Here is a 21,198-nt window from a genome sequence, read left to right as displayed (position 1 = left end):
TGTTATTTTTGTGAATTTGGCATTTTAAATGCTAAATTCAGATTTACCTTTGTGACACAAACTGACCACATGAGGCAGTAGTAGACCAGCAGCTCCTGTGTCCCAGCGAGCTAAAATCACTGGTCTTCTCGATGGACTTTGGTGTGGGAGTGTGCGTGGTTTACAAACTTTGCCTTTTTCTGAAAAAAAGGACACGCAGATGTGTGCAGACGTCTTAGACCTCCGCTGACATGGATTGTATCAGGAGAGGAGTCTGTTTTTGTTTTTTCTTTCCTTGGGTCCCCCTGCTGGCAGCCATGTTGTCACCTGAGAGCGAGCCTCCCCGCCTCAGGCCGCTTTGCAGCACAGCCACAGGTACAAATACGGGCACCCGTCAAAATAAAAAAAGCAATCTGAATTATTAACCATTTGAACAGTTCTGAGACTGGTCCTGATAGAACAACACACACACAGAAAGAGACATTACATACTACAATCTTCAGTCTACAGGTCTGTACTGGCTCAGGAATGTGAGTGTGTGTGTGTGTGTGAACACACTTCCTTATTCTTTACTTCCCAGGTGAGAGAGAGAGGGTGAGAGACACTGCAAGTGAGAGAGGCAGGAAGCTGCCTCGAGCCTGGGAGGGGTCACTGCTATAAAAGACGCCACATCTTCCTCATTTTTGCATTCGACTTCTCTCTCTCTCTCTCTCTTTGTCATACACAAGGGTCTACCTGCACAGGTGAGCTGAGCTTGTCACATACACACTCACACACTATCTGTGTGGTATTAGACATCCAATGTTGATTGACCAGGTTCTACAGGAGTTTGCACTGAAATATTTTGTTTTGTATTGTTTTGTTGTGTGTGTGTGTGTGTGTGTGTGTCAGTGATCAGGATGTCGTGGGAAGGGTGGCTCAACTCATTGAAGAAACCTGACAAAGATGGAAAAATTTGGGTGGATCAGGCTGCAATCTGTGGCCACGAAGCCGGACAAGAGAGTGTGTGGGCAGCCACCCCAGAGTTAAAAAACATCACGGTAAGCATACACACACACACACACACAATGACACCCACACCATCATGTTTGTGTATTTGTCTCTTTGACTCTACACTGTAAAAATCGTCGTCCCCACTTCCTCCTTCAGACTCGTTCATTTCCTGATGGAGCCAACGTTAAACAAACAAAATAACAATAAAAAATGATTTTTTTTTTGTCTTTGCCGTCGTTAAGCGACGAGGCAACATTTTGTGACATTACATGACACGCGGCAGCAGCTGTTACGTCATTTTGTTAAAATAGTTAGTGCAGCAGCTGTCACTTGATTTTTTTCTTCTCCCTCTCTCTGTTTTTGGGGCGTGTTCATTTTGTCGTCCTGCTGGTTCCCGCTCTGTCAGACCAGGCAGGCGGACCTAGAGGTTTTTCAGGTGCTGCAGGAGAACCTTTTTTCCCCCGATTGCATCTTTGAAGAGCATTTTTTGCGCTTGTATTTGTTGCAGGTCTCCGAACGCGTCCGTCTGTATCATATCCGGAAGTTTCTGTGGTTTTGTTTTTTTTCCATCGCAGCAGAAGGCTGAGCATCAACTTCAACTGCCTTATAAGGACACATGTCGAAAAAGACCGCCAAAGACAGGAAGTGGAGACGATCACTTCTCCTTCTGAGTGTGAGCGTGAGCGATTACACAATGTAGGCCTGCAGGTTGTGTGAGGCACACATACACACTTATTGCCCCTTACCCTAACCTTAACCATCACAACTAAAATGCCTTACCCTAACCCTAAAACCCGGTCTAAACCCTGAAAAAACCCTTTAACGTTGGGTCCACACGCTGGGTCCAAGACTGACGCTGGTCCTCACAAAGACAGACAAACCCAACCACACACAGTGTATGTGTATCAGGGGTTGGTTGGTTTCACAAAGTGGTTTTGTCTATGCAGGTCCTCAGTGTGTGTGTGTGGGTCATGTCATGACTTGTCGTCCTCACATTCTTCTCTCCCTCTCTGCTGAGTCGGCTCATCATCGACTCTTTGCTGATCAATAACCAAACTGATCGGTCTGTGAAGGAAGATAATCGGAGATGATCGTTTTTTGTTTTTTTTAACAGTTGAAGTTACATAATGATAACATGTCACTCATTTTATGTTGTAAATAATTAACCTTCAGGCTTCACTTTAATTTACTACCTTCTTAAGTCCTTAGAGGCCAAAAATGTCCACTTCCAAACTATCAAAACATTGCAGATTTAAAGATGTTTCTGCATAAATCTCTTAAACAACTAAAGCCTTGCTCAAAACTTTCAACTTTCAACTTCAAAAGTTTTGAGGATTTTAATACTTTAATTACTAGTTTGATTACTTCAAGTCACTGTTGTTATTTATTTAAAAAAAAATAAAACTGTGGTAAAAATGTCCATCCTTTGATCTTGTTTAAGAGTTTATGCAGGAAAAAAGCAGAACAAATATTAATCTGGAATGTTTTTAAAACAGTTCTTGGAAGTGGACATTTTTGTCCTGTAATGACTCAAGAGTATGTTAAAATAGTTTCACAGTGTTCTATTAGAAAAAGTAAAATTTGTCAAGAGAGTGAGTCAGTTTACAGTGTCAGAGTACTGTCGTTTACATTGAGTATCTTAAACTTTTACAGAAGCAGTACACTGACACAGGAATTGGTACTTAAGCAGTAACGGAGTACTTTTTACAGTAAGAAAGTGTACAAACAGAGTACTTTTACTGCAACAGATTACTTTGACATTAACATCATTTTCATAGTCACGGTACATTTACACTTACAGTGGGGTATTTGGAGTATGGCACTTTTGCAGTTAAAATGGTAGTTTTACAGTGAAATATACTTTTACTTTTAGAAGTGATTTGCCTTTTTTTACAGTCACAAAGTGCAGCACATGATCCGTCACAGCAATGTCAAACCAGTCAGACCAGTGGAGCTGAAACTCCACCCTGACAGAGGAGGACATTTTGTTTGTCCTCACTACTGCATCATTGGTCCTTAAAAGTGCACCAGGAAAAGCATGTGTGTGTATATGTTAAACTCTCTCTCTCTCTCTCTCTCTCTCTGTCTTTCTCTGTCTCTCTCTCAGTCAAGTGAGATTAAGAGAATAGTGACTGGCGGGGCTGATTTATATCAAAGTGGTCCCCTCCTCTGTGGATATAAGTGCCAACTCATCAGAAACCTTTTGGATGAACCGGAACACTGCATGGATCTGAAGAAGAAAACCAAGGATCCACAAGAAAATAGCTTTGTCATCTGTATCGGCAAATCACACAAAAGTAAGACAACACACAACGTTAAAACTCCAACCAGCTAGCATGCTAGGAGATTAGCTTGTTTTTACGTGCGCACGTTGGTATGGTGAGACGCCTTGGACAAACTACATGGAGCTGAATTTGTAGGAGAAGGACCACCACCTTCTAGCCTGCAGTAGAAAATCTTAGCACACCCCCGTCAGTCTTAAAAACGTCTTAGTCTGTGTTGCTAGGAGTGAGTGCAACAACAACAAAGGCCTAGCACGTTGTGTTCCATGACTTCACAGTATGTCCTCAACGTGGGCGGGGGTCATCATAGCACGGCTGCGTGAAACTGCCGTGGCGTTGTTTTATACGCGACACAAACTAGGGACTATAACGAGGATGTTTTTTGGTGTAACTGAATCATTAGAATCAATTCATTAAAAATTGATTCTATTCACAGAAAAGTTCAGTCGCCGGCTTTTGGCAGTGCTGTCGCTAAATACACCAGGCTCCTCTGTTAAATATTGAGATTTTAGACATTTCCATTGCTAAATGTTGGAGATTTTAAGTCTTTTTAACTGATCAACAGTCCGGCATTGTTCGGTTTGATTCCTGTGCCAGACGTTGTGTGCACCGAATATGAAAAAAGTAAATATTTAAATCCTTTAAAAAATGTTTTGGCCATTTTACAGGTAACTACTCCCTCTTGTGGTGGTCCATTTGCTGTCATATTAGGATAGGGTCAAAGCACAGTGCAAAGGATTGCACTACAAAGCTTTTATGTAGTTTCTCCTTGTTGTGTAAACCTGCTAAACCAGGGGTCTCAAAGTCAAACGACGGGGGGGTCACTGAGTTTCTAGTTTGACCAGTAGCGGGCCAGTCAATTTAAATAAAGATTCAAACATTTTTGAGAAAAAGACACTGAAATAATCACAGTTATGATGATACTTCCCATCATTTCAAAATAAAAGTGTTTGTTTTGATATGGAACAATAAATGGTTTACAATATAAACGTGTATATGATGAAAGGGTTGGATGTCGACGTACTTGTACTTGTCTATGCTGTGTCGTGTTTGTGCTAACATGCTAAACCAAGATGGTGGTGTTAGCATGCTATCCTCTGCTGCAGTTTCCCTCAACCAATGACTGTGTCTCTGTGTTTCCACAGCTCTCGTTATTGCTACAGGAGTCGAAGGTGCTTACGCTGGACAGATAAACCCAATAGTTAACGAAGTTGTTAAACAACTTCGGGAAAACTCGTATTAATTCCAAATTCTGGTTCTGCAACCGCCAAACCACATGGCTGCCAACCCCGACCTTCTGCTTGTTTAGATTTTGTAGATCAACAGTTTTTTGTCAGTGGAGGAAAAGTTTATTCCGCTACGTTGTCATGATAATCTCACACACACTGAGCTGCAGCACTCTGAATAAAGAGCAATGTGTTTATTATGAAAGTCTGACCCTTTTTGTGTGTGTGTGTGTTCATGTCCAGCCGTGGTTGTACTGACACAGAATGACCATGACGACGGAGAAACAAAAAAGTCTAAAAAGAGATGTGAAATGACCAAACAACAGACACTAAATGACCACAAACCATTGAAAACTCTCTTAAAGAGACACAAAATGTCCACAAAACAAGAAAAACAATCCTAAAGAGACACAAAATGTCCACAAAACAAAAAAAAAAATCCTAAAGAGATACGAAATGTCCACAAAACGAAAAACAATCCTAAAGAGACACAAAATGTCCAATCCTAAAGAGACAAAAAATGTCCACAAAACAAAAAAAAAAATCCTAAAGAGATACGAAATGTCCACAAAACGAAAAACAATCCTAAAGAGACACAAAATGTCCACAAATCAAAAAAACTGTCTTCTGATTAAATAGTGAGTAAAAACTGAATAAACAGTGTCCGCCTCCATGACACTAGGTGGCGATGTCTTCTTTCAGCTTGTTAGTATTAGTAATTTCCTGGTTGACCTAGTGCATCTCCACCTTTACACCTTTAGCACCACCTAATTGACGAGGGGCTCATGGGCTAGGTGGCAGCTGGTCATTAGCATCCTCCATTTACTTCAAACCCTAACTCGGTAGCTAATTTTTTTAAATAAAACTGTTACTATAGTTACTGCCACGGGGCAAACAACGAGTTAGTGCTGCAGATACTTCCATCACTTGATCCGTGAAAGGATGAATTATTCAATTTGTCACATTTGTGACACATTCAAATGTGCTTTATTGATACTGCAGCTTGTTGACAGAGGGGTCAGAAATGGTGTCATTTAAAAAAAACACAAACAAAAAACCTAGTTACAGGTTTGAATATAAGATAATTCGTATAAAATGAGATGGACCCCACCCCCACCTCTACGACCCCCCCCCATCCCTGATTGAGTCATGTGCACTTATATTTAGCCTTCAGTAAAGGCTGCGGTTTGTGTGTCTGTGTGTGTGTGTGTGAAGTGCAGTTAAAGGTGAGTGTAAAGGGTAAGGTGTCTTCTCTGTGTGTGTGTGTGTGTGTGTGTGTGTTTGCATGAGCATGTGTATCGTTGCCCTTTGCAGTGACACTTATACACACACTGGACAGGCCTGTGTGTGTGTGCGTGCGTGCGTGTGTGTGTTTGTGTGTCATTGCCCTTTGCAGTCTCTGGAGCTGTTCTCAAATTTCTTCTTCAAATGAACTTTGACCTTCTCTGTGGAAGAGTTAGGGACCGTCCTACCCCTCACAGTCATATAGTATATATTCGCTCGTCTTTACAAAGAAACACAAAACAGCTCCTAAGAGCTATACAAATCACACAATAAAGGGACAAAATCACCACAAAAAAAAATCTAAAAGTGACACAAAATGACCACATTGGCAGAGATATAAAAAAAAGTCTACAAAGAGATGTGAAAGAACAAATAGACAAAATGACCACAAACCATCAAAAACTATGACAAAGAGACACAAAATTACCACAAAAAAAAACTATCACGAAAGAATCACGAAATGACCACAAATAGACAAAAAAACAACCCAAAAGAAACATAAAATGACTAGACATGAGATGCAAACCAAAGACAGAGATGTAAAAAAGTCCACAAAGACATGTGAAATAATTGGAAACGAGACACAAAATAACCACAAATAGACAAGAACACAAAATTACCAAAAGTTAACTCTAAACAACCACAAAGAGGGGAAAAACACCCACATTACGATACGAAAAATATGAAAGAAATACTGAAAATATCCACACAAAATGACCAAAACAAGCACAAAGCCGTGTAAAAAGACCACAAACGTGTCTTGATTGTGTTGTTATTTGGGTCAGCTGTTGGTGCTGTGGGTTTTTCTCTTTTTTGTCGTCATGTCATAGGCAGACACTCCCTGCCTCTGCTCGCAGCTCCCTCCCCTGACATGGAGTGTCTATAAAAACCCTGCAACAGAACAGACAGACACGTTCCATGTCAGTCGGACAGTCGGACGGACAGACACGCGGCCACAGACGACACCTTCTCTAACAGGTAGGCTGAAGTAGAGTGGAGCTCTCCACTTGGTCAGTTTGTTTCCGATTTGTGTCCAGGTTTCTGGTTGTGGTCTAAATTTGTCTCCAGCTTAGTCACCTTTCATACCTGCTTCACTTCCCTCTCTTATTCTGAAAGTCTACTCGAGTTTCCTGGTGAGCGTTGACAAGTCCATTTGTGTCTAACATATTTCAGTCATTTGTTTTACCAACAGTCAGTGAAGTGACAGATGAAGGAAAAAAACCTCCAAGGCTTCAACCTTCAGCCACATAAAGGTCAAAGAGTGACATACAGTTGTGGAACAAAGTCCACACAGACAGACAAACACAGACAGACGTGGACACAAGGACAAATGAACATGTTGAGAGTCAGGAGGCCATCAGATACACACCTGAATGTTTTTGTGTTCACATACAGTATGGCTAAACCTTTGCCAGACCTTAACAATGCTATTAGAATAAGTGTCACCAGTAGCAGCCACATTAGCATTAACATAAGTATTGTTAGCAGTATTAGTGCTCATATTAGCAGTAATACGAACAGTATTTTAGGCAACAGTGTTAGCTGTCATATCAGTTGCCAGCAGTTGCAATCGTATTAGGAGTAGCAGCAGAACTGTTATCAATAGTACTAGTAACAGTAGTGTTAGTGACAGAAGTAGCCGTACGAGTAGTGTTAGCAGCAGGAGCAGTGGTAGCATTAGTTTTAGTACTAACGGTTGTTGTCGTTTTGTTAGCAGTAGAGGAAGTGTAAGTAGTCTTAAGAGTAGTATTAGCTGTAGTAGTTGTCATTTTGTTAGCAGTAGAGGTAGTGGAAGAAGTCTTAAGAGTAGTATTAGCTGTAGTAGTTGTCGTTTTGTTAGCGGTAGAGGTAATGCTAAAGGAAGCATCTGTCTGAAGAGTAGTACTTTTTAGTAGTAGTTTTGAACAGAAACAGTGTTAGCAGTAGTATTGTTGGTGAGAGTATTCTAATAACTGATAGGTCAACATAGACGTAAAAGTGCGAATCACTTTCCGCAAACATGTATGTTATTTTTAATTTAAAAAAAATACATTTTCAACAAAACAGTTGCTAGCTACTGTCAGGACGGTTTACAGTTTGTGAAAGTGGGTGTCACTGAGGTCATGTGGTTGAGTGTGTGAGCAGACCCAAGGACCTTTTAGTTTTCAGAGTTCACAAATACCTCCACAAATGTCAAGAGTGTGTGAGTGTATCTGTATTACAGACAGGAGGAAGTCCAGGCCAGTGCAGAAAGGTCAGGGAGCCTTACTGTATTTATAACTGTCCCTGGAGGACACACAGCCACTGACCACCTCTCACCCCAACACCCCGTCTTTTAGAACTACAATGGTCTGTCCCTATATTGTCCCATTGGCCTTCTGTCATGTGAGAAGCTCTCTCATTGGCTGTGTGGGTAGAGGTGGGCAGGGTCTGATAGCATATAACCTTGATGTCAGCCACTATGGAGGCATCATGGCGTTAAACAGAGTCTCTGCAGCAGGTCTGACACACACACACACACACACACACTCACGCACTCACACACACACACACACACACACACAGTGAGGTTAGTGGTTTGACCTCTGGTTAGTGGTGGGTGTTTGTTTTCAAGGTCATTGGTCAATGTCTTCTCTTATTAAAGATAGTTCAGGTTGTTTTTTTGTCTTTTTAAAGTGTGATTGTATGAGGTACAGAGAGTTGGTACTGACTGCACTGTGAGCGCCCCCCTGTGCTGAAAACCAGCCTGAGACAAAATGGTAAAACATGGCTGCCAGCAGGGACCCAAAGACTCATCTATTGAAATCAACCTACCCATATTTTCAGCTTTAACCCACTGTTGGACTGTTTTCCAACAAGAAACTGAAGTTTGTAAACCACTCACTCTCCCACACCAAAGTCCAGACAGAAAATCTGTGATTTTACATTACAACACATTGCAGTTGTTGATCCACTGCTGCCTCCATGAGTAAGTTAAAATGTCTTATTTTGTCACTTCGGTTTTTCAAAATTCTTCATTCACATTCACCTCAGTGACACAAACTGACCACACGGGGCAGCAGTAGACCAGTGGCTCCTGTGTTCCTACAAGCTAAAAACGCTGATTATCTCTATGGGCTTTGTGAAGGAGAGTGAGCCAGCTCTCGAAACAGGGGGCTCTCAAATCACAATCAGCTCTGACTATGACTCAGTACCTCAGTCCTCATCAGTTGCAGTCCTCTAATCCTGGGACAAGTGTCCACTTTCTCATTATTCTCCAATCTGTTGTCCTCCAGTCAGGATGTCCATCACTAAGATTCACGCTAGGGAGATTCTGGACTCCAGAGGAAACCCAACAGTGGAGGTGGACCTATGGACGGCTAAAGGTGAGGACACACACATTTTAAACTTTTAAACTTCACTTGGTCCAATGCCAGAGCATTAATGCCGCTTTGACCACTCTCTCTCTCTGTCTCTTTGCCTGTCTCTCAGGTTTGTTCAGGGCAGCAGTTCCTAGCGGAGCGTCGACTGGTGTCCACGAGGCCCTGGAGCTCCGTGACCAAGACAAGGATCGTTACTTGGGCAAAGGTCAGATCCAGAAAGTGATATCAACAAAATAATTTGTGTAATTAGATGCCATAAAAAAGCAGTAGAAGAAGAAATTAGGGCATTCACATGTTGTCCCACGCACTGCAGACAAAATATGTTAGCGGGCGTGAGCTGAGCTATCGTTTCCTCTTGGTAGGGGCTGGAGATGACATGTTTGTTTGTCCCCGCAGGTACATTAAAAGCCGTGAAACATGTGAACGTGGACATCGCGCCCGCACTGATTGAGAAGGTAACAACAACAGCAACATAAATAACAACATCATCAACATAAACAACAACAACAACAACGACTATCGTCATATTTGCAGAAGTTCAGTGTTGTGGAGCAGGAGAAGATCGACAAGTTCATGTTGGATTTAGATGGAACTGAAAACAAATGTAAGGACCTGTCTGTCTGACTTATCTGTCTGTATATCTCTCTTTGTCTAACCTGTCTCTCTCTCTCCACAGCTAAGTTTGGTGCTAACGCCATCCTGGGCGTGTCTCTCGCCGTCTGTAAGGCCGGAGCAGCAGAGAAGGGCGTTCCTCTGTACCGCCATATTGCTGACCTCGCTGGGCACAAAGATGTCATACTTCCTGTTCCTGTGAGTGGGAGTGGCTTCTGGTTGGTGGGAGGGGCTTAACTTCACTGAAGACCTCAAAGGCTTCAGTTGCCAAAAAAACACTTACATTACCATAGCTGGTGGTTATTGTTCCTGTAACTGTAAACGATTCTCACCTCAGGCCTTTAACGTCATCAACGGAGGAAGTCACGCTGGAAACAAACTGGCCATGCAGGAGTTCATGATTCTGCCCATCGGAGCTTCCAACTTCCATGAGGCCATGAGGATCGGCGCTGAGGTTCGGATGTTCATCACCGATTGGTTCTGCTGATTCTCTTGTTCACTGTCTCACTCAAGTGTTTGTGTCCAGGTCTACCACAATCTGAAGAACGTCATCAAGGCCAAGTATGGGAAGGACGCCACCAATGTGGGCGATGAGGGAGGCTTCGCGCCAAACATCCTGGAGAACAACGAGGGTGAGACATGCGCATGTTTGATGGAAGTGACTCTGTGGGAGGAATGACCCACATGACCCATCTCTGTTTGTCTCCCTGCAGCTCTGGAGCTGCTGAAGACCGCCATTGCGAAGGCCGGCTATCCCGACAAAATCATCATTGGCATGGATGTAGCGGCTTCCGAGTTCTTCCGCAGCGGAAAGTACGACCTGGACTTTAAGTCCCCTGATGACCCAGCAAGACACATCAGTGGCGAGAAGCTGGGAGACCTGTACCGCAGCTTCATCAAGGGCTACCCCGGTGAGGTGGACATGTCTGTGACAGGACACCCACTTGTATCACATCCTTTCTTGAGTCTGTTGATGTCCTCATGATGTGTTAGGTTCTATTCTGTCTCTGTCTCTCGCTCTCTCTTTCCAGTCCAGTCCATTGAGGATCCATTCGACCAAGATGATTGGGAACAGTGGGCCAAGTTCACTGCCTCTGTGGACATACAGGTGAGACAGACAGGTGATGTCAGCCAGAGTCTTTATGGCTGAAGAAAAGGGATGACATTGACCTGTGTATGTGTCTGACCAATCAGATTGTAGGAGACGACCTGACAGTGACCAATCCCAAGAGGATCCAGCAGGCGGTGGACAAGAAGGCCTGTAACTGTCTGCTGCTCAAAGTCAACCAGATTGGCTCTGTGACTGAGTCTATCCAGGCGTAAGACACCTGCCTATCTGTCTCTCGGTCTTCTCTTTGTTCAATGACTCAATTTAACTTCATATTTTGCCTGTTACTCAGGTGTAAGCTGGCTCAGAGCAGTGGTTGGGGTGTGATGGTCAGTCATCGCTCCGGAGAGACAGAGGACACATTCATCTCTGACCTTGTGGTCGGACTGTGCACTGGACAGGTATGCAGATAGACAGGTTGACTCTTTATAGACAAAAACAACACATTGTCTGAACCACATGCCTGTCGCTCTCTCTCTCTCCCTGTGACCTGTCTCTCTCAGATTAAAACCGGCGCCCCCTGCAGATCAGAGCGTCTAGCCAAATACAACCAACTGATGAGGTGAGAACTTCCTGCCTTTTCAGAGTAAAAGCCATATTTCTTTGGCAGAAAATAAAAAGATGACCTATGTGATTTGACCTCTGACCTTTAGGATTGAGGAGGAGCTTGGAGACAAGGCTAAGTTTGCTGGCAAAGACTTCCGCCACCCAAAGATCAACTAAAGTGCCGTTGTGACAACCGACTGACAACAGCAACTCCGCCTTACAAGCTGGGGGTGAGAGGTCACAATGGGTTTGACCCCGCCTCTCTGGCTATAATTCCATTCATGATGTTTTCTATATAAAACACAAAGGTTGAATAAAGATGAGGGAAGAAAACAAACATGGCTGCCTGTTTCTGTCTGTAAAACCTCCTCCTGTTAGCAGAGAACCAGGGTTACACAAATAACCCTGGTCCCACCTCATGGGGGTGGAGTGGCTCAGTGGTTAAGACCCTACCTTGTGTACCAAAGACATCATGGTCGCAAGTTCGATTCCACCCCTGGCTAATTGTACTTGATTCCATTGTAAGTCGCTTTGGATAAAAGCGTCTGCTAAATGACATGTAATGTAATGTAATGTAAAAATAACCCGCATTGTGATACAGGACCAGCTGAATTCCCTGTGACTATGTCCTGTTATCACAGAACCATGGAAACTGAATCTTTGTAATAAAATCATTAAAAACAATAAAAATAAAATGTTGAACAATGGTTCAACATGGTTCAGGAACTATGATCCTCAGTTTTCCTGCCGTTGCCATGGAGACAAATCTACAGTTGTCAGATCAAACTTGATCCCATTCAAGACCTAGTAAACCAGGACCCATCAGCCTCATCAAGGTGCTTCAACATTTAACAAGGATTCCATAAAAAGCTGTTGTCTTCTGTCATCATGGAATCTTCTCATTGACTCTGGAAACTCCTCAAGGCCTGATGGAGACCCAAAAAAAGTTTTGCAATTTTGAAATTGAGGCCAGGTATAAAAAAAAACCAAACAGACCTTGAAAGGCATTGCCTCACGACAGAACAGATTCTCACACTCAGACAGATCCATTATTCATGTCCACACACTCGTGACGTCAATGCCGAATGACCAAGGAGTTTGGGGAGAAGTCCGTCTGTTGCCTGGCGATGAGCAGCAGCTGTATGAAGTAGGAGTGACGAGGCGTGGTGACACTCGACCCTCACCTCCTTTAGGTCCTCGTTTCATTTCCTTCCTGTTTCCCAGCTCCAAGCTTCAAGGCCCCCTCAATATCTTTGAGCCTCTGTATGAACTTCTGAAAATCTCCAGGCTAGAAAGTTTCCTGACTGACTCAAGAAACCTGTCAAAATGACCCTGGAAAATCCTCAAACCTGGGGAACTTGGCACACAGATCCCCGGCAACCCATCCTGAGCTTCTGAAACATCTTACAGGGCCCCTATGCTGCCCCCTACAGGATAATAGAGCTTGTTCAAGGTTTTCAGGTAGCTAATAAAGCTCCTCCAGGACCTCTTCAGGGACTTTTGGTCTTAGGGAGTTTTCATCTGGTTTAATCAGGTTTTTCAGGTTGTGAGTCGAGTGTGTGTATCGCTGTGGGGGGGCAGGAATGTGTGTGTGTGTGTATTACAACACACACACACTGCACTGTGTTGTGATCAGTGACCTCCTTCTCTCTAATAAGGTGACTGATGAGCTATTATCCCTCTGAGTGTGTGTGTGCGTGAGTGTGTGTTTTATGTGCGTGGTTGATGACGTCGAAGCTGAATGGGGGTGGGGTTTGTCTGACTGGGACAAAGACGATGGGGGGTCATTAAACACACACACACACACACACACTCACAAACACACACACACACACCTATCCTTCAGACCATGTGAATGTTTGTAACCCCGCCCCTTTCCACAGGAAATAGTTGCCATCTACGACCCGGTCGCTGCGGTGACGGTTTACAAGGAGGCCGGACGACCAAGGTCAGAGGTTGTGAGGAGAGGGAGAGAGTTTACAGTACAGTCAAAATACTGCACTCTGATTGGCTGTTTCACACCGGAGCTCCAGGTGTTATTAATCTGCAGATAACCGTAAACAGGACTCCTGAATATTTTTGTGTTATTTTGAGCAATTTTAAGGACTCAGGACCATTTTCAAATACTCCTGGAAACTTCTGTACCTCTGCTTATCATTCCAGGATCACTGGAGACCATTTTAGCCTCTGCTTGGACTGGAACCTCTCTATGAAACTCTATGTTCATCACTGCTCAACAAGGGTGATCAAGGATGACTGCAGATCTTCCAAGGACCTGTTTAGCCTTTCCAAGGACTCAGAAGCCCTCCAAGAAACTCTAAAAGTTTTTCTTGAACTTCCTAAAAAATCATTCCAGCCTCCAAACAGACGTCTGTTCCCTCTTCAGGGACTCGTGGAACATCTTGAAGCATCATTCTTCCTTTCTTGAAAGACACTGGAACCCTTTAAGAACCATTACACGTTATCGTGGAACCTGTTAATGAACCTCTATGTGCACCACTACTTAACAAGGATTTTGGGACCTCTTTAGCCTTTCCAAGGACTCTGAAGCCTTCCAGGAAACTCTAAAAGTTTTCCTGGTACCTCTTGAAGGATCATTCCAGCCTCCAAACAGACCTCTGTTCCCTCTTCAGAGACCTGTGGAACATCTTGAAGCATCATTCTGCCATCATCAGAGGACCCTTTAAGAACCGTCAAAAGTCATCTTGGAACCTCCGTACAGACCTCTTCTCCCTATTCAAAGACTTCTGGAACATCTCCAAGGACCTTTGTTGGTCACCTCTGACCCTAGGACCTCAATGACTCCATGAATGAAGGTTGTGATTGAACATTTTTGCAGAATGTTTATTTGTTTGGTGAATCGTTGCATCCGATTGGCCTTTCTCTCTCACACACACACTCAATGTGAGTGTGTGTGTGTGAGAGAAAGACCGTTGTCGGGGGAGACATCAGCAGGAATGTGTGACATCACAGCACTGTCTCGTATATAAGCGTTGGCGTCCGGGTCGACCACAGACACGTCCTCCCACAGGACAAAACCTCACCATCATCTGACACCCGATAATCAATCACTGTGATTGGAGGGAAATATTTTGACTGGAAACTTGTGAACAGGTCACATGACCGATCAGCGACGAACAGCAGGATCCTGTTCATGTGGATTATTGTTGGATTATTTCAGAAAATCCTGAAAGGTCAGTGGGTCACACACACATCAATGACTAATTCAAACTGAAACTGTTTCAAATGATCGGTTTAATTTATTTTAATTTAATTTAATAAAAAAATATATTAATAGCAATTCTGTTCAAGTAAAATATTAAAACTAAACATTTTCTTTTTCCAGTGGTATGTATCTAATCTGTACATCAATAAACGATCAATGATAAAATATGTTGTGAATGAGTCTGATGTGTGGTGTTTGTTTGTTTCTTGACCCAAACAAAGATGGCGCCTTCTTTGTCCTTATCTGTCCTTCCTCTCCTCCTCCTCTACCTCATCGCTGCCGTGGAGTCGAGACCGCCACCTCAACGGGACGACAAACAGGTCAGTGGATCTTCGTCACTGTCCTCGTGTCCATCGTCGCCATCGGTCAGTCAAACTTGTACAGCAGTTTTTATGTACGTAAAATGTAATACCGTGTTTGGGTCAAACTGTGGTATGTGTATCACCAGTGGTACGCGAGCTGACCACATGAGGTAGCAGTCGACCAGTAGCTCCTGTGTCCCCCATGAACTAAAATCACAGATTTTATTAATGGACTTTACAAACTTCAGTTTTTATTAATTTATAGTGGCTCTGTCTGTCTGTCTGTTTGTTTGTCTTTCCGCACTTGCACTTCCCACTATGACCAACAGAGGCTTGCTGCGTGAATGCCGTGATATCTGCCATCTCTGATTGCCTTGTTTGGCCTTGTTTTAGGTGCCGCTTGAACCCAGTTATATATTGACAAAATCATATTTTTGTGTAATATACAGTTTCTTACTCTTTACACTTCTATTTTTGTCACAGCTAATAGAAGTTTAAATCTGTAAACCAGTCATTTCTTAAGAACTATACTCCATTTTGTGCATGTGTTGTTTAAAACTCTACAGTAAAGAGAAAAGCTGGAAACAACCTGACTCCACATTCATGAGCATGAGGTGGTCAAAAATACCTGGATTACCCGAGAATCAGCAGTGTACAATTGTGGTGTCATCAGCTAAATTGATGCCACATCCCGCAATGACATCACCTGTAAAGAGTCAACTAAAATTGAAAAAAACACCACATTTTCGTTAATAAAAATACAGTTATTTTTTTTTTACAATGTTGGAGGCTATACAAGTTAAACAACATTCGCTATGTAGTTAATTAGATTGAGTTAGATCATCTAAGTTAATCAAACCTCTAGTCTTTTACTGGGTTTATTGTTTTTTTTTTTCTTCATTTTGCTCATGTTTTTCCTCAAATTAACCTCCTGAGACTCCTGGCTAACAAACGTGTTCAATACATTTTTAAAATGGCATCTTTTGCTGCGACACCCAGCAAAACTCCATATTACAAAAAACTAAAACTAACACTAAAACCAATAAAGACTGAATTAAAACTAAGCATTTACGACAAATAAAAACTAATTGGTCTGAACTTGCAGGAATACCTTTATTTCAAATTACAATGTCACAGCAGTAAATGTTCGGACAGTGTGTGAAAGCCTCCTTGCTACTTAGAATGTAAAGTTTAAAAAGGAGTGGGCCTGTGATGGAGCCTTGTGGTACACCTTGATATAGATTTTTAGATTGTACAACTCTAAAATGATCATTTATTCATGCTTACTGATAAGATTCTGGCCAAATGAAGATGATCATCGTCTCATCTTCCTTCTCCATGTGCCGATGGCGTGCAGACTGTGACATCATCACCCTTCTCTCTCCTCAGGTGTTGCACACTCTGTTTGGCTCTCGGCTCTCTTCTCTTATCTTGGCAACGGCCACCTCTGATGATGTCACTGAGGGCTCGGCGGGACCCGCCACCCCCACCGGAGTATTGGCTCTGAGTCGCGGTGTTGGGCGGAGATTGGGTGACAGACGGGAGGCGGTCCCTCGCTTCTTCCTCGACTTCCTGCAGCACCAGGCAAAGACGAAGAGGCGGACCCGGAAGTCGATGGTGGGGGGAAGAGGATGCTTCGGGAGGAAGATGGACCGCATCGGCTCCATCAGCGGACTGGGCTGTTAGAGGCCGCGTTCACGTTGGTGTTGCCATGGCAACCATGTCCCTCCAAAAACTCTGACCTCAGGTTACCGTGGTAACTTGCAGAAAACGACCACCAACAAAGCTTGACTCCACCTGCGCCGTGTGTGACACCGTGATGATGTCACAGCAGGTGACGCTAGACTGACCTTACATGACCTCTGACCTCTGAACGACCTCAGTCGCCTGTCAGTCAGAGAGGTCATGTTGGAACTTTACTAATGAAAGCAAACTCAGGTAGAAATGTGTCCTACCGACGACCTCTGACCCCTGGCTACAACAAAGCTAGCAGTGTGTGTGTGTGTGTGTGTGCATGTGCGTGTGTGTGTGGACCAGTTGCAGTTTGACAACAGGAATAAAATTGGAAACGGAAACTCAAGTCAATGTGTTGCTCTATTTTCTGTGCCTTTCAACACTGTGTCCATTTGACTTAAAATTAAGATGATGGTTAAATAATTAAAACTGAAAAAACAACATCCAAAATAAATTACAGTATAATATGAAATAAAATAGAGCTACTGATAATTTAAATGTAACAGAGTAAATTGCGCTATAATAAGATAAAGGTACATAAAAATAAAATGAACTAAAATATATACTATTAAGAGTCAAGACAATAATACATCTAGAATAGTTTAGAATAGATACATGTTTGAAAACCCGTAGGCAGAGGTATAAACTTATATGTTCCTATTACACTCAGTACAACACAAGAATACTACGACCATTTCCATTACCGTCCTGATTAAACTACTGATCATTACCCTTAAATTTATTTCAAATTTGTATTTTGTATATTCTTTTAAACTGATTTATGTTTTTACTCTGCTTGAATTCATCCGTTAGACTGTTTTTAAATTTAGTTTCACCTCTTAAACCATACCTCCTATTGTCTCAGAAAACAAAGTCTTTACTTTATTTGAAAGCAAATTATTTCTTGCTTTGAATATTATTTGTGCCGTTTTAAACCGAATAAGATCCGGACATTTTAGAGATTGTATTTTTTTAGAACTTTTCTAATTGATCAAAATAAAAGGAAATTCTCCAGTAAATACAGTTTAATTGCACTGTATTGTGTTTTTAATACTTACTTCTACTTAATACTTACTTCTGGAACTCTCAAAAGTACATTTTATATCAGAAAATTACTTTTGATACGTAAGACTTGACTTCAAGTCATTTTCTGGTAAGATTATTGTACTTTTACTCATGTGTCCCTTTAAGGTACTTTATACAAGTTTATTTGGAAGTTTTTATTATTATTATTTTTGGAACAAATTGTCATGTACAAACATTCATGGCATGTTTTAAACAAAGGTTCCAGAGGGGATCAAGGTGCATTCAGGGCACAGAACAAGCAAGACAAAAATAAATAAAAGTAAGTAAACTAACTTAATAAATCTAAATAAATAATAAATAAAACAATTGAATACAACAAATAAACGTCTTCTATGGTTTACTCTGTGACTCCTATTTCCTTATGAAACTAAATAGTTTCATTGCATTTTTGTTTTTCATGAGATTAAGGGCTTTTATAAATGAAAGAAACTCAGTGTGCCTGGGAATCGCTGTTTATTTGAGGGGTACTGACTCAGCATTCCCAACTAATAATCCGAGCAACAGAAATATGATTTCTGACACGAGAGGGCGACAGAGAGACGGCCTTGTGTCACGTGACCGGGTTAGCTCGCTCAGCTAACAGTTAGCCATCCACTGGCATTCATTCGAAGGCTAACTACCATCGCCGCACTCCACGGAAATTAACCCTCGGCTCGCACTCTCCTTCCTCCTGCGGGACACCTCCACCGGCCTCTCCTCTCCCCGGCTCTCCGTCCTCCTGCTCTGGTCCGGTCCGGTCGTCAAAACTCGAAACGATGTCGGCGGTGCAGCGTATGAAAGTGGCGAACGAGCGGCACAGCAAGACGATCACACAGCGGGGACACGTCCAGAAGACATCGGTACACTACCACCGGGCTAACGGTTACCCTGGTGCCTTTAGACCCAGACTGTGGCACCGTCACATCACACAGCCTTCTCTTTAATATTACACATTTACATCTCTGTGTGTGAGTGAGAGAGACCTTGTCGTAGCTGAGCTTTGTGGAGGAAAACGTTCAAGCTAGCCGTTCAGTGATAACGATAGCGTTAGCATCTGCAGCTAAATCACTGGTCTTATTTTTTTTTTTATTATTCTAAATCATAGTTGTGTTATTTAATATAAAAGATGATTGAATGGACGGGTCAGAGTCTGCCTGGCGACACGCGCCGATTGGGCCGCAACACACACACACACGTTTAATATGGAACGTGGACGTGATTTTTTTTTTTTTTAAATAAAACCCATTAAAGCTAATAAACGTCAGTTTGTTTGTCAATTATGCGTCCGCCGAACTAAGCGGTGACGTCACACTGTTCGGTTAAACATCGCCGACTGTGCTTTGCTTGTAGACGTACGCCCCAGGTGTGTAGCTCAAGAGTGAAATACACAGGTTTGTCAATGGAGTTTCTTGATTGGCTCGTTCAGTGGGATTACGTCAGTTAAGCCACCAGCTGTTTACTCTGATCCATGAGGATGTTTGTGTTATTGAAGGAATCGCTGATAATCTTTATTTTACACGTCAGTTATTTAAAAAAAAACCAAAATAATAATAATTAATTGTGGCCATAGATTAAGAAAAAAAGGCCACAGTCACTGATCTGTTGATTGATATCTGATGACTATTGATTTTAATTTTTTCTTTTTTTTTGTCTCATTTAGCGGCCTGTAAATGAAGAAAAGTCTCCGGTGGGTCCGTGGCTTCTTGCCCTCTTTGTCTTTGTGGTTTGTGGATCAGGTGAGATTCTGATATTTGTGTCACAGGTCCTGAAACTGGCCCTGAACTACTCCTGCTCCTCTTAAAAACTAGTTCTCAAACAAGTCCTGGTCCTCAAACTGGTCGTTTTCACACCTAATAGTCCGCTAGACTCAGTACGATTGGGGACTTGGACGAGATGAAAATGGTTTCCCTGTTTTTTTTTAAAAGGGTCCATAAACTAGAGCAGGCAAAAGGAGAAGTTTTGTCATCACGGTGAAGCCACACCCCCTTTTCTGCCCCACGCACTGTTCCTGTGTTGATGGTGGAAAACAAAATAAAGGGACTGACTGACAGAGACTTAACTTTTTTGATTTTATTTTCAAATATTTTGATGATTAAAAATGTTGACTTGATAAAATCTATTTATTTTCTTTTTAATTATATATATATTTTTTTTATTTTTCTACTTTTCAGCCATCTTCCAGATCATCCAGAGCATCAGACAGGGCATGTGATGACCCTTTGACCCTAAAAGCTGAGCCTGTTGCCATGATGGACACCCCTCCACCACACACACACACGCAAACACACATACACTATTGTTCCTGTGGAGTTTTTAAATGTGAGCAAAATTTTCTTCCCACTGTAAACCTCTCTGTTTTTTTTTGTTTTTTTGTACCTTCTATCTCGATGAAGCTGATCGGATATTGGTTGTTGATTGATTGCGGTGGGTTGTTGAAGTCTTAATTCTGGTGCGGTCGTCCAGCTGACGGAGACGTTGGTCTGTGGGCGTCTCTGATTTAAAGGCCAGATCACGTGACGTCCTCACATTTGCTCATTAGTGATTTGAATCTTATGGTTTACTGTGAATTAATTTATTGCAGAGTTTCCTTCGCAGCTCTGATCCGTCACATGACCTTCTGGATAACACGTGGGCTTTTAAGGTGAAAAACCTTCAGGAAGTGATGAATCAGCCATGGTGCGTTCAGGTTTTTTCTAACACGCACACACGCACGGAAGCTTTTCATGTGGTGTAGTGACACTTCCCGTTACTTTCTGAGTCAAAGTACTTCACAAACTCAACACTTCCTGTAAATATTTCACAATAAGAGCCTTTATTCTGACCCGCTGAGTCACAGTGTCAGGACTTGAGTCAGTTTCATTGTAATGATGCAATGTTTACATGTGAAAGAGCTAATGTTTTCTGTTTCAGATGCTCATGTGATGTGTTCAGGGACCTTGTGGATGTGTAGTGACGTAAAAGCAGCAGATTGTTTTTACATCAGACTTTAGGGAAGAAATGTTGCAGAATCCTTTGCTTCCTGTTTGTCTTGAGAGTGGTTATTGTTCTGGTGTAAATAATTCAGAGCTGATAACCACTCATTGGTTCACAGCTCAGCGCCTCCTGCTGGACGACCAGCTCCACTTTTATACAAAATAAACTTGGATATTTTCTCTACATGCTTCTGTGTCTTATGATATTTATAGAATTCCCACAAAGCACTGGTGAAAGAAGAACGAGTTCCTCCAAACAGCCTGCACATGATGTAATGTGGTTGCTATGCAACACATGTTCAGTCAAAAAAAAGTTTATTTTGTCAAACATATGTGGTCAGTGTCTTATAAACAAGTGGAATTGAGGGTTTTGTCCTCTGCCAAAGTCCATTGATAAAAACAGCCATTTTACTTAAACCTGCACACAGGAGTTGTTGATCCAATGAATTTGGTGTTTCATATCCCTCAGTCAGATTAATCTTAGTGAGACAAAATTAACACATTGCAGTATTAGACCAGCAGCTCCTG

At 42.3% G+C, this 21,198-nt stretch overlaps 4 protein-coding genes across 4 annotated transcripts; all 4 read left to right on the top strand.

Annotated features, from left to right (window-relative positions):
- The first annotated feature begins 637 nt into the window (after nt 1-637).
- On the top strand, nt 638-4,685 carry pfn1 (profilin 1). Its single transcript, XM_044020699.1, has 4 exons — nt 638-722; nt 871-1,019; nt 3,080-3,269; nt 4,400-4,685. The coding sequence occupies exons 2-4, from the start codon at nt 879-881 to the stop codon at nt 4,495-4,497; spliced, it is 429 nt and encodes a 142-aa protein (XP_043876634.1). The 5' UTR covers nt 638-722; nt 871-878; the 3' UTR covers nt 4,498-4,685.
- Nucleotides 4,686-6,658: 1,973 nt separating this feature from the next.
- eno3 (enolase 3, (beta, muscle)) lies at nt 6,659-11,708 on the top strand. Its single transcript, XM_044020659.1, has 14 exons — nt 6,659-6,742; nt 9,019-9,108; nt 9,215-9,310; nt 9,502-9,560; nt 9,640-9,709; nt 9,782-9,915; nt 10,055-10,171; nt 10,244-10,349; nt 10,431-10,628; nt 10,749-10,825; nt 10,912-11,036; nt 11,118-11,226; nt 11,329-11,387; nt 11,479-11,708. Exons 2-14 carry the CDS (start codon nt 9,024-9,026, stop codon nt 11,546-11,548), a joined length of 1,305 nt encoding a protein of 434 aa, XP_043876594.1. The 5' UTR covers nt 6,659-6,742; nt 9,019-9,023; the 3' UTR covers nt 11,549-11,708.
- A 2,658-nt stretch (nt 11,709-14,366) lies between these two features.
- On the top strand, nt 14,367-16,979 carry si:ch73-265d7.2 (C-type natriuretic peptide 2). Its single transcript, XM_044020700.1, has 3 exons — nt 14,367-14,565; nt 14,819-14,917; nt 16,289-16,979. The coding sequence occupies exons 2-3, from the start codon at nt 14,819-14,821 to the stop codon at nt 16,583-16,585; spliced, it is 396 nt and encodes a 131-aa protein (XP_043876635.1). The 5' UTR covers nt 14,367-14,565; the 3' UTR covers nt 16,586-16,979.
- A 1,294-nt stretch (nt 16,980-18,273) lies between these two features.
- zgc:85858 (uncharacterized protein LOC405879 homolog) lies at nt 18,274-20,856 on the top strand. Its single transcript, XM_044020701.1, has 3 exons — nt 18,274-18,558; nt 19,359-19,434; nt 19,870-20,856. Exons 1-3 carry the CDS (start codon nt 18,475-18,477, stop codon nt 19,908-19,910), a joined length of 201 nt encoding a protein of 66 aa, XP_043876636.1. The 5' UTR covers nt 18,274-18,474; the 3' UTR covers nt 19,911-20,856.
- Nucleotides 20,857-21,198: the final 342 nt, after the last annotated feature.

Source organism: Solea senegalensis, linkage group LG3 (genome assembly GCF_019176455.1).
Source record: "Solea senegalensis isolate Sse05_10M linkage group LG3, IFAPA_SoseM_1, whole genome shotgun sequence".
NCBI classification, from domain to species: Eukaryota; Metazoa; Chordata; class Actinopteri; order Pleuronectiformes; family Soleidae; genus Solea; species Solea senegalensis.
Note: the sequence above shows the minus strand (reverse complement) of the source record. Positions and strands in the feature narration are given on the sequence as shown.

What these genes read in the sequence shown, in the direction of transcription:
- eno3 (XM_044020659.1), top strand. Translation starts at nt 9,024, where the DNA reads ATGTCCATCACTAAGATTCACGCTAGGGAGATTCTGGACTCCAGAGGA. An exon ending in CCATGAGGATCGGCGCTGAG is followed by an intron (nt 10,172 to 10,243) that starts GTTCGGATGTTC and finishes GTTTGTGTCCAG; the next exon opens with GTCTACCACAATCTGAAGAA. An exon ending in CTTCATCAAGGGCTACCCCG is followed by an intron (nt 10,629 to 10,748) that starts GTGAGGTGGACA and finishes CTCTCTTTCCAG; the next exon opens with TCCAGTCCATTGAGGATCCA.
- si:ch73-265d7.2 (XM_044020700.1), top strand. Translation starts at nt 14,819, where the DNA reads ATGGCGCCTTCTTTGTCCTTATCTGTCCTTCCTCTCCTCCTCCTCTAC. An exon ending in CTCAACGGGACGACAAACAG is followed by an intron (nt 14,918 to 16,288) that starts GTCAGTGGATCT and finishes CTCTCTCCTCAG; the next exon opens with GTGTTGCACACTCTGTTTGG.
- pfn1 (XM_044020699.1), top strand. Translation starts at nt 879, where the DNA reads ATGTCGTGGGAAGGGTGGCTCAACTCATTGAAGAAACCTGACAAAGAT. An exon ending in CAGAGTTAAAAAACATCACG is followed by an intron (nt 1,020 to 3,079) that starts GTAAGCATACAC and finishes TCTCTCTCTCAG; the next exon opens with TCAAGTGAGATTAAGAGAAT. An exon ending in TATCGGCAAATCACACAAAA is followed by an intron (nt 3,270 to 4,399) that starts GTAAGACAACAC and finishes GTGTTTCCACAG; the next exon opens with CTCTCGTTATTGCTACAGGA.
- zgc:85858 (XM_044020701.1), top strand. Translation starts at nt 18,475, where the DNA reads ATGTCGGCGGTGCAGCGTATGAAAGTGGCGAACGAGCGGCACAGCAAG. An exon ending in GACACGTCCAGAAGACATCG is followed by an intron (nt 18,559 to 19,358) that starts GTACACTACCAC and finishes TGTCTCATTTAG; the next exon opens with CGGCCTGTAAATGAAGAAAA. An exon ending in CTTTGTGGTTTGTGGATCAG is followed by an intron (nt 19,435 to 19,869) that starts GTGAGATTCTGA and finishes TCTACTTTTCAG; the next exon opens with CCATCTTCCAGATCATCCAG.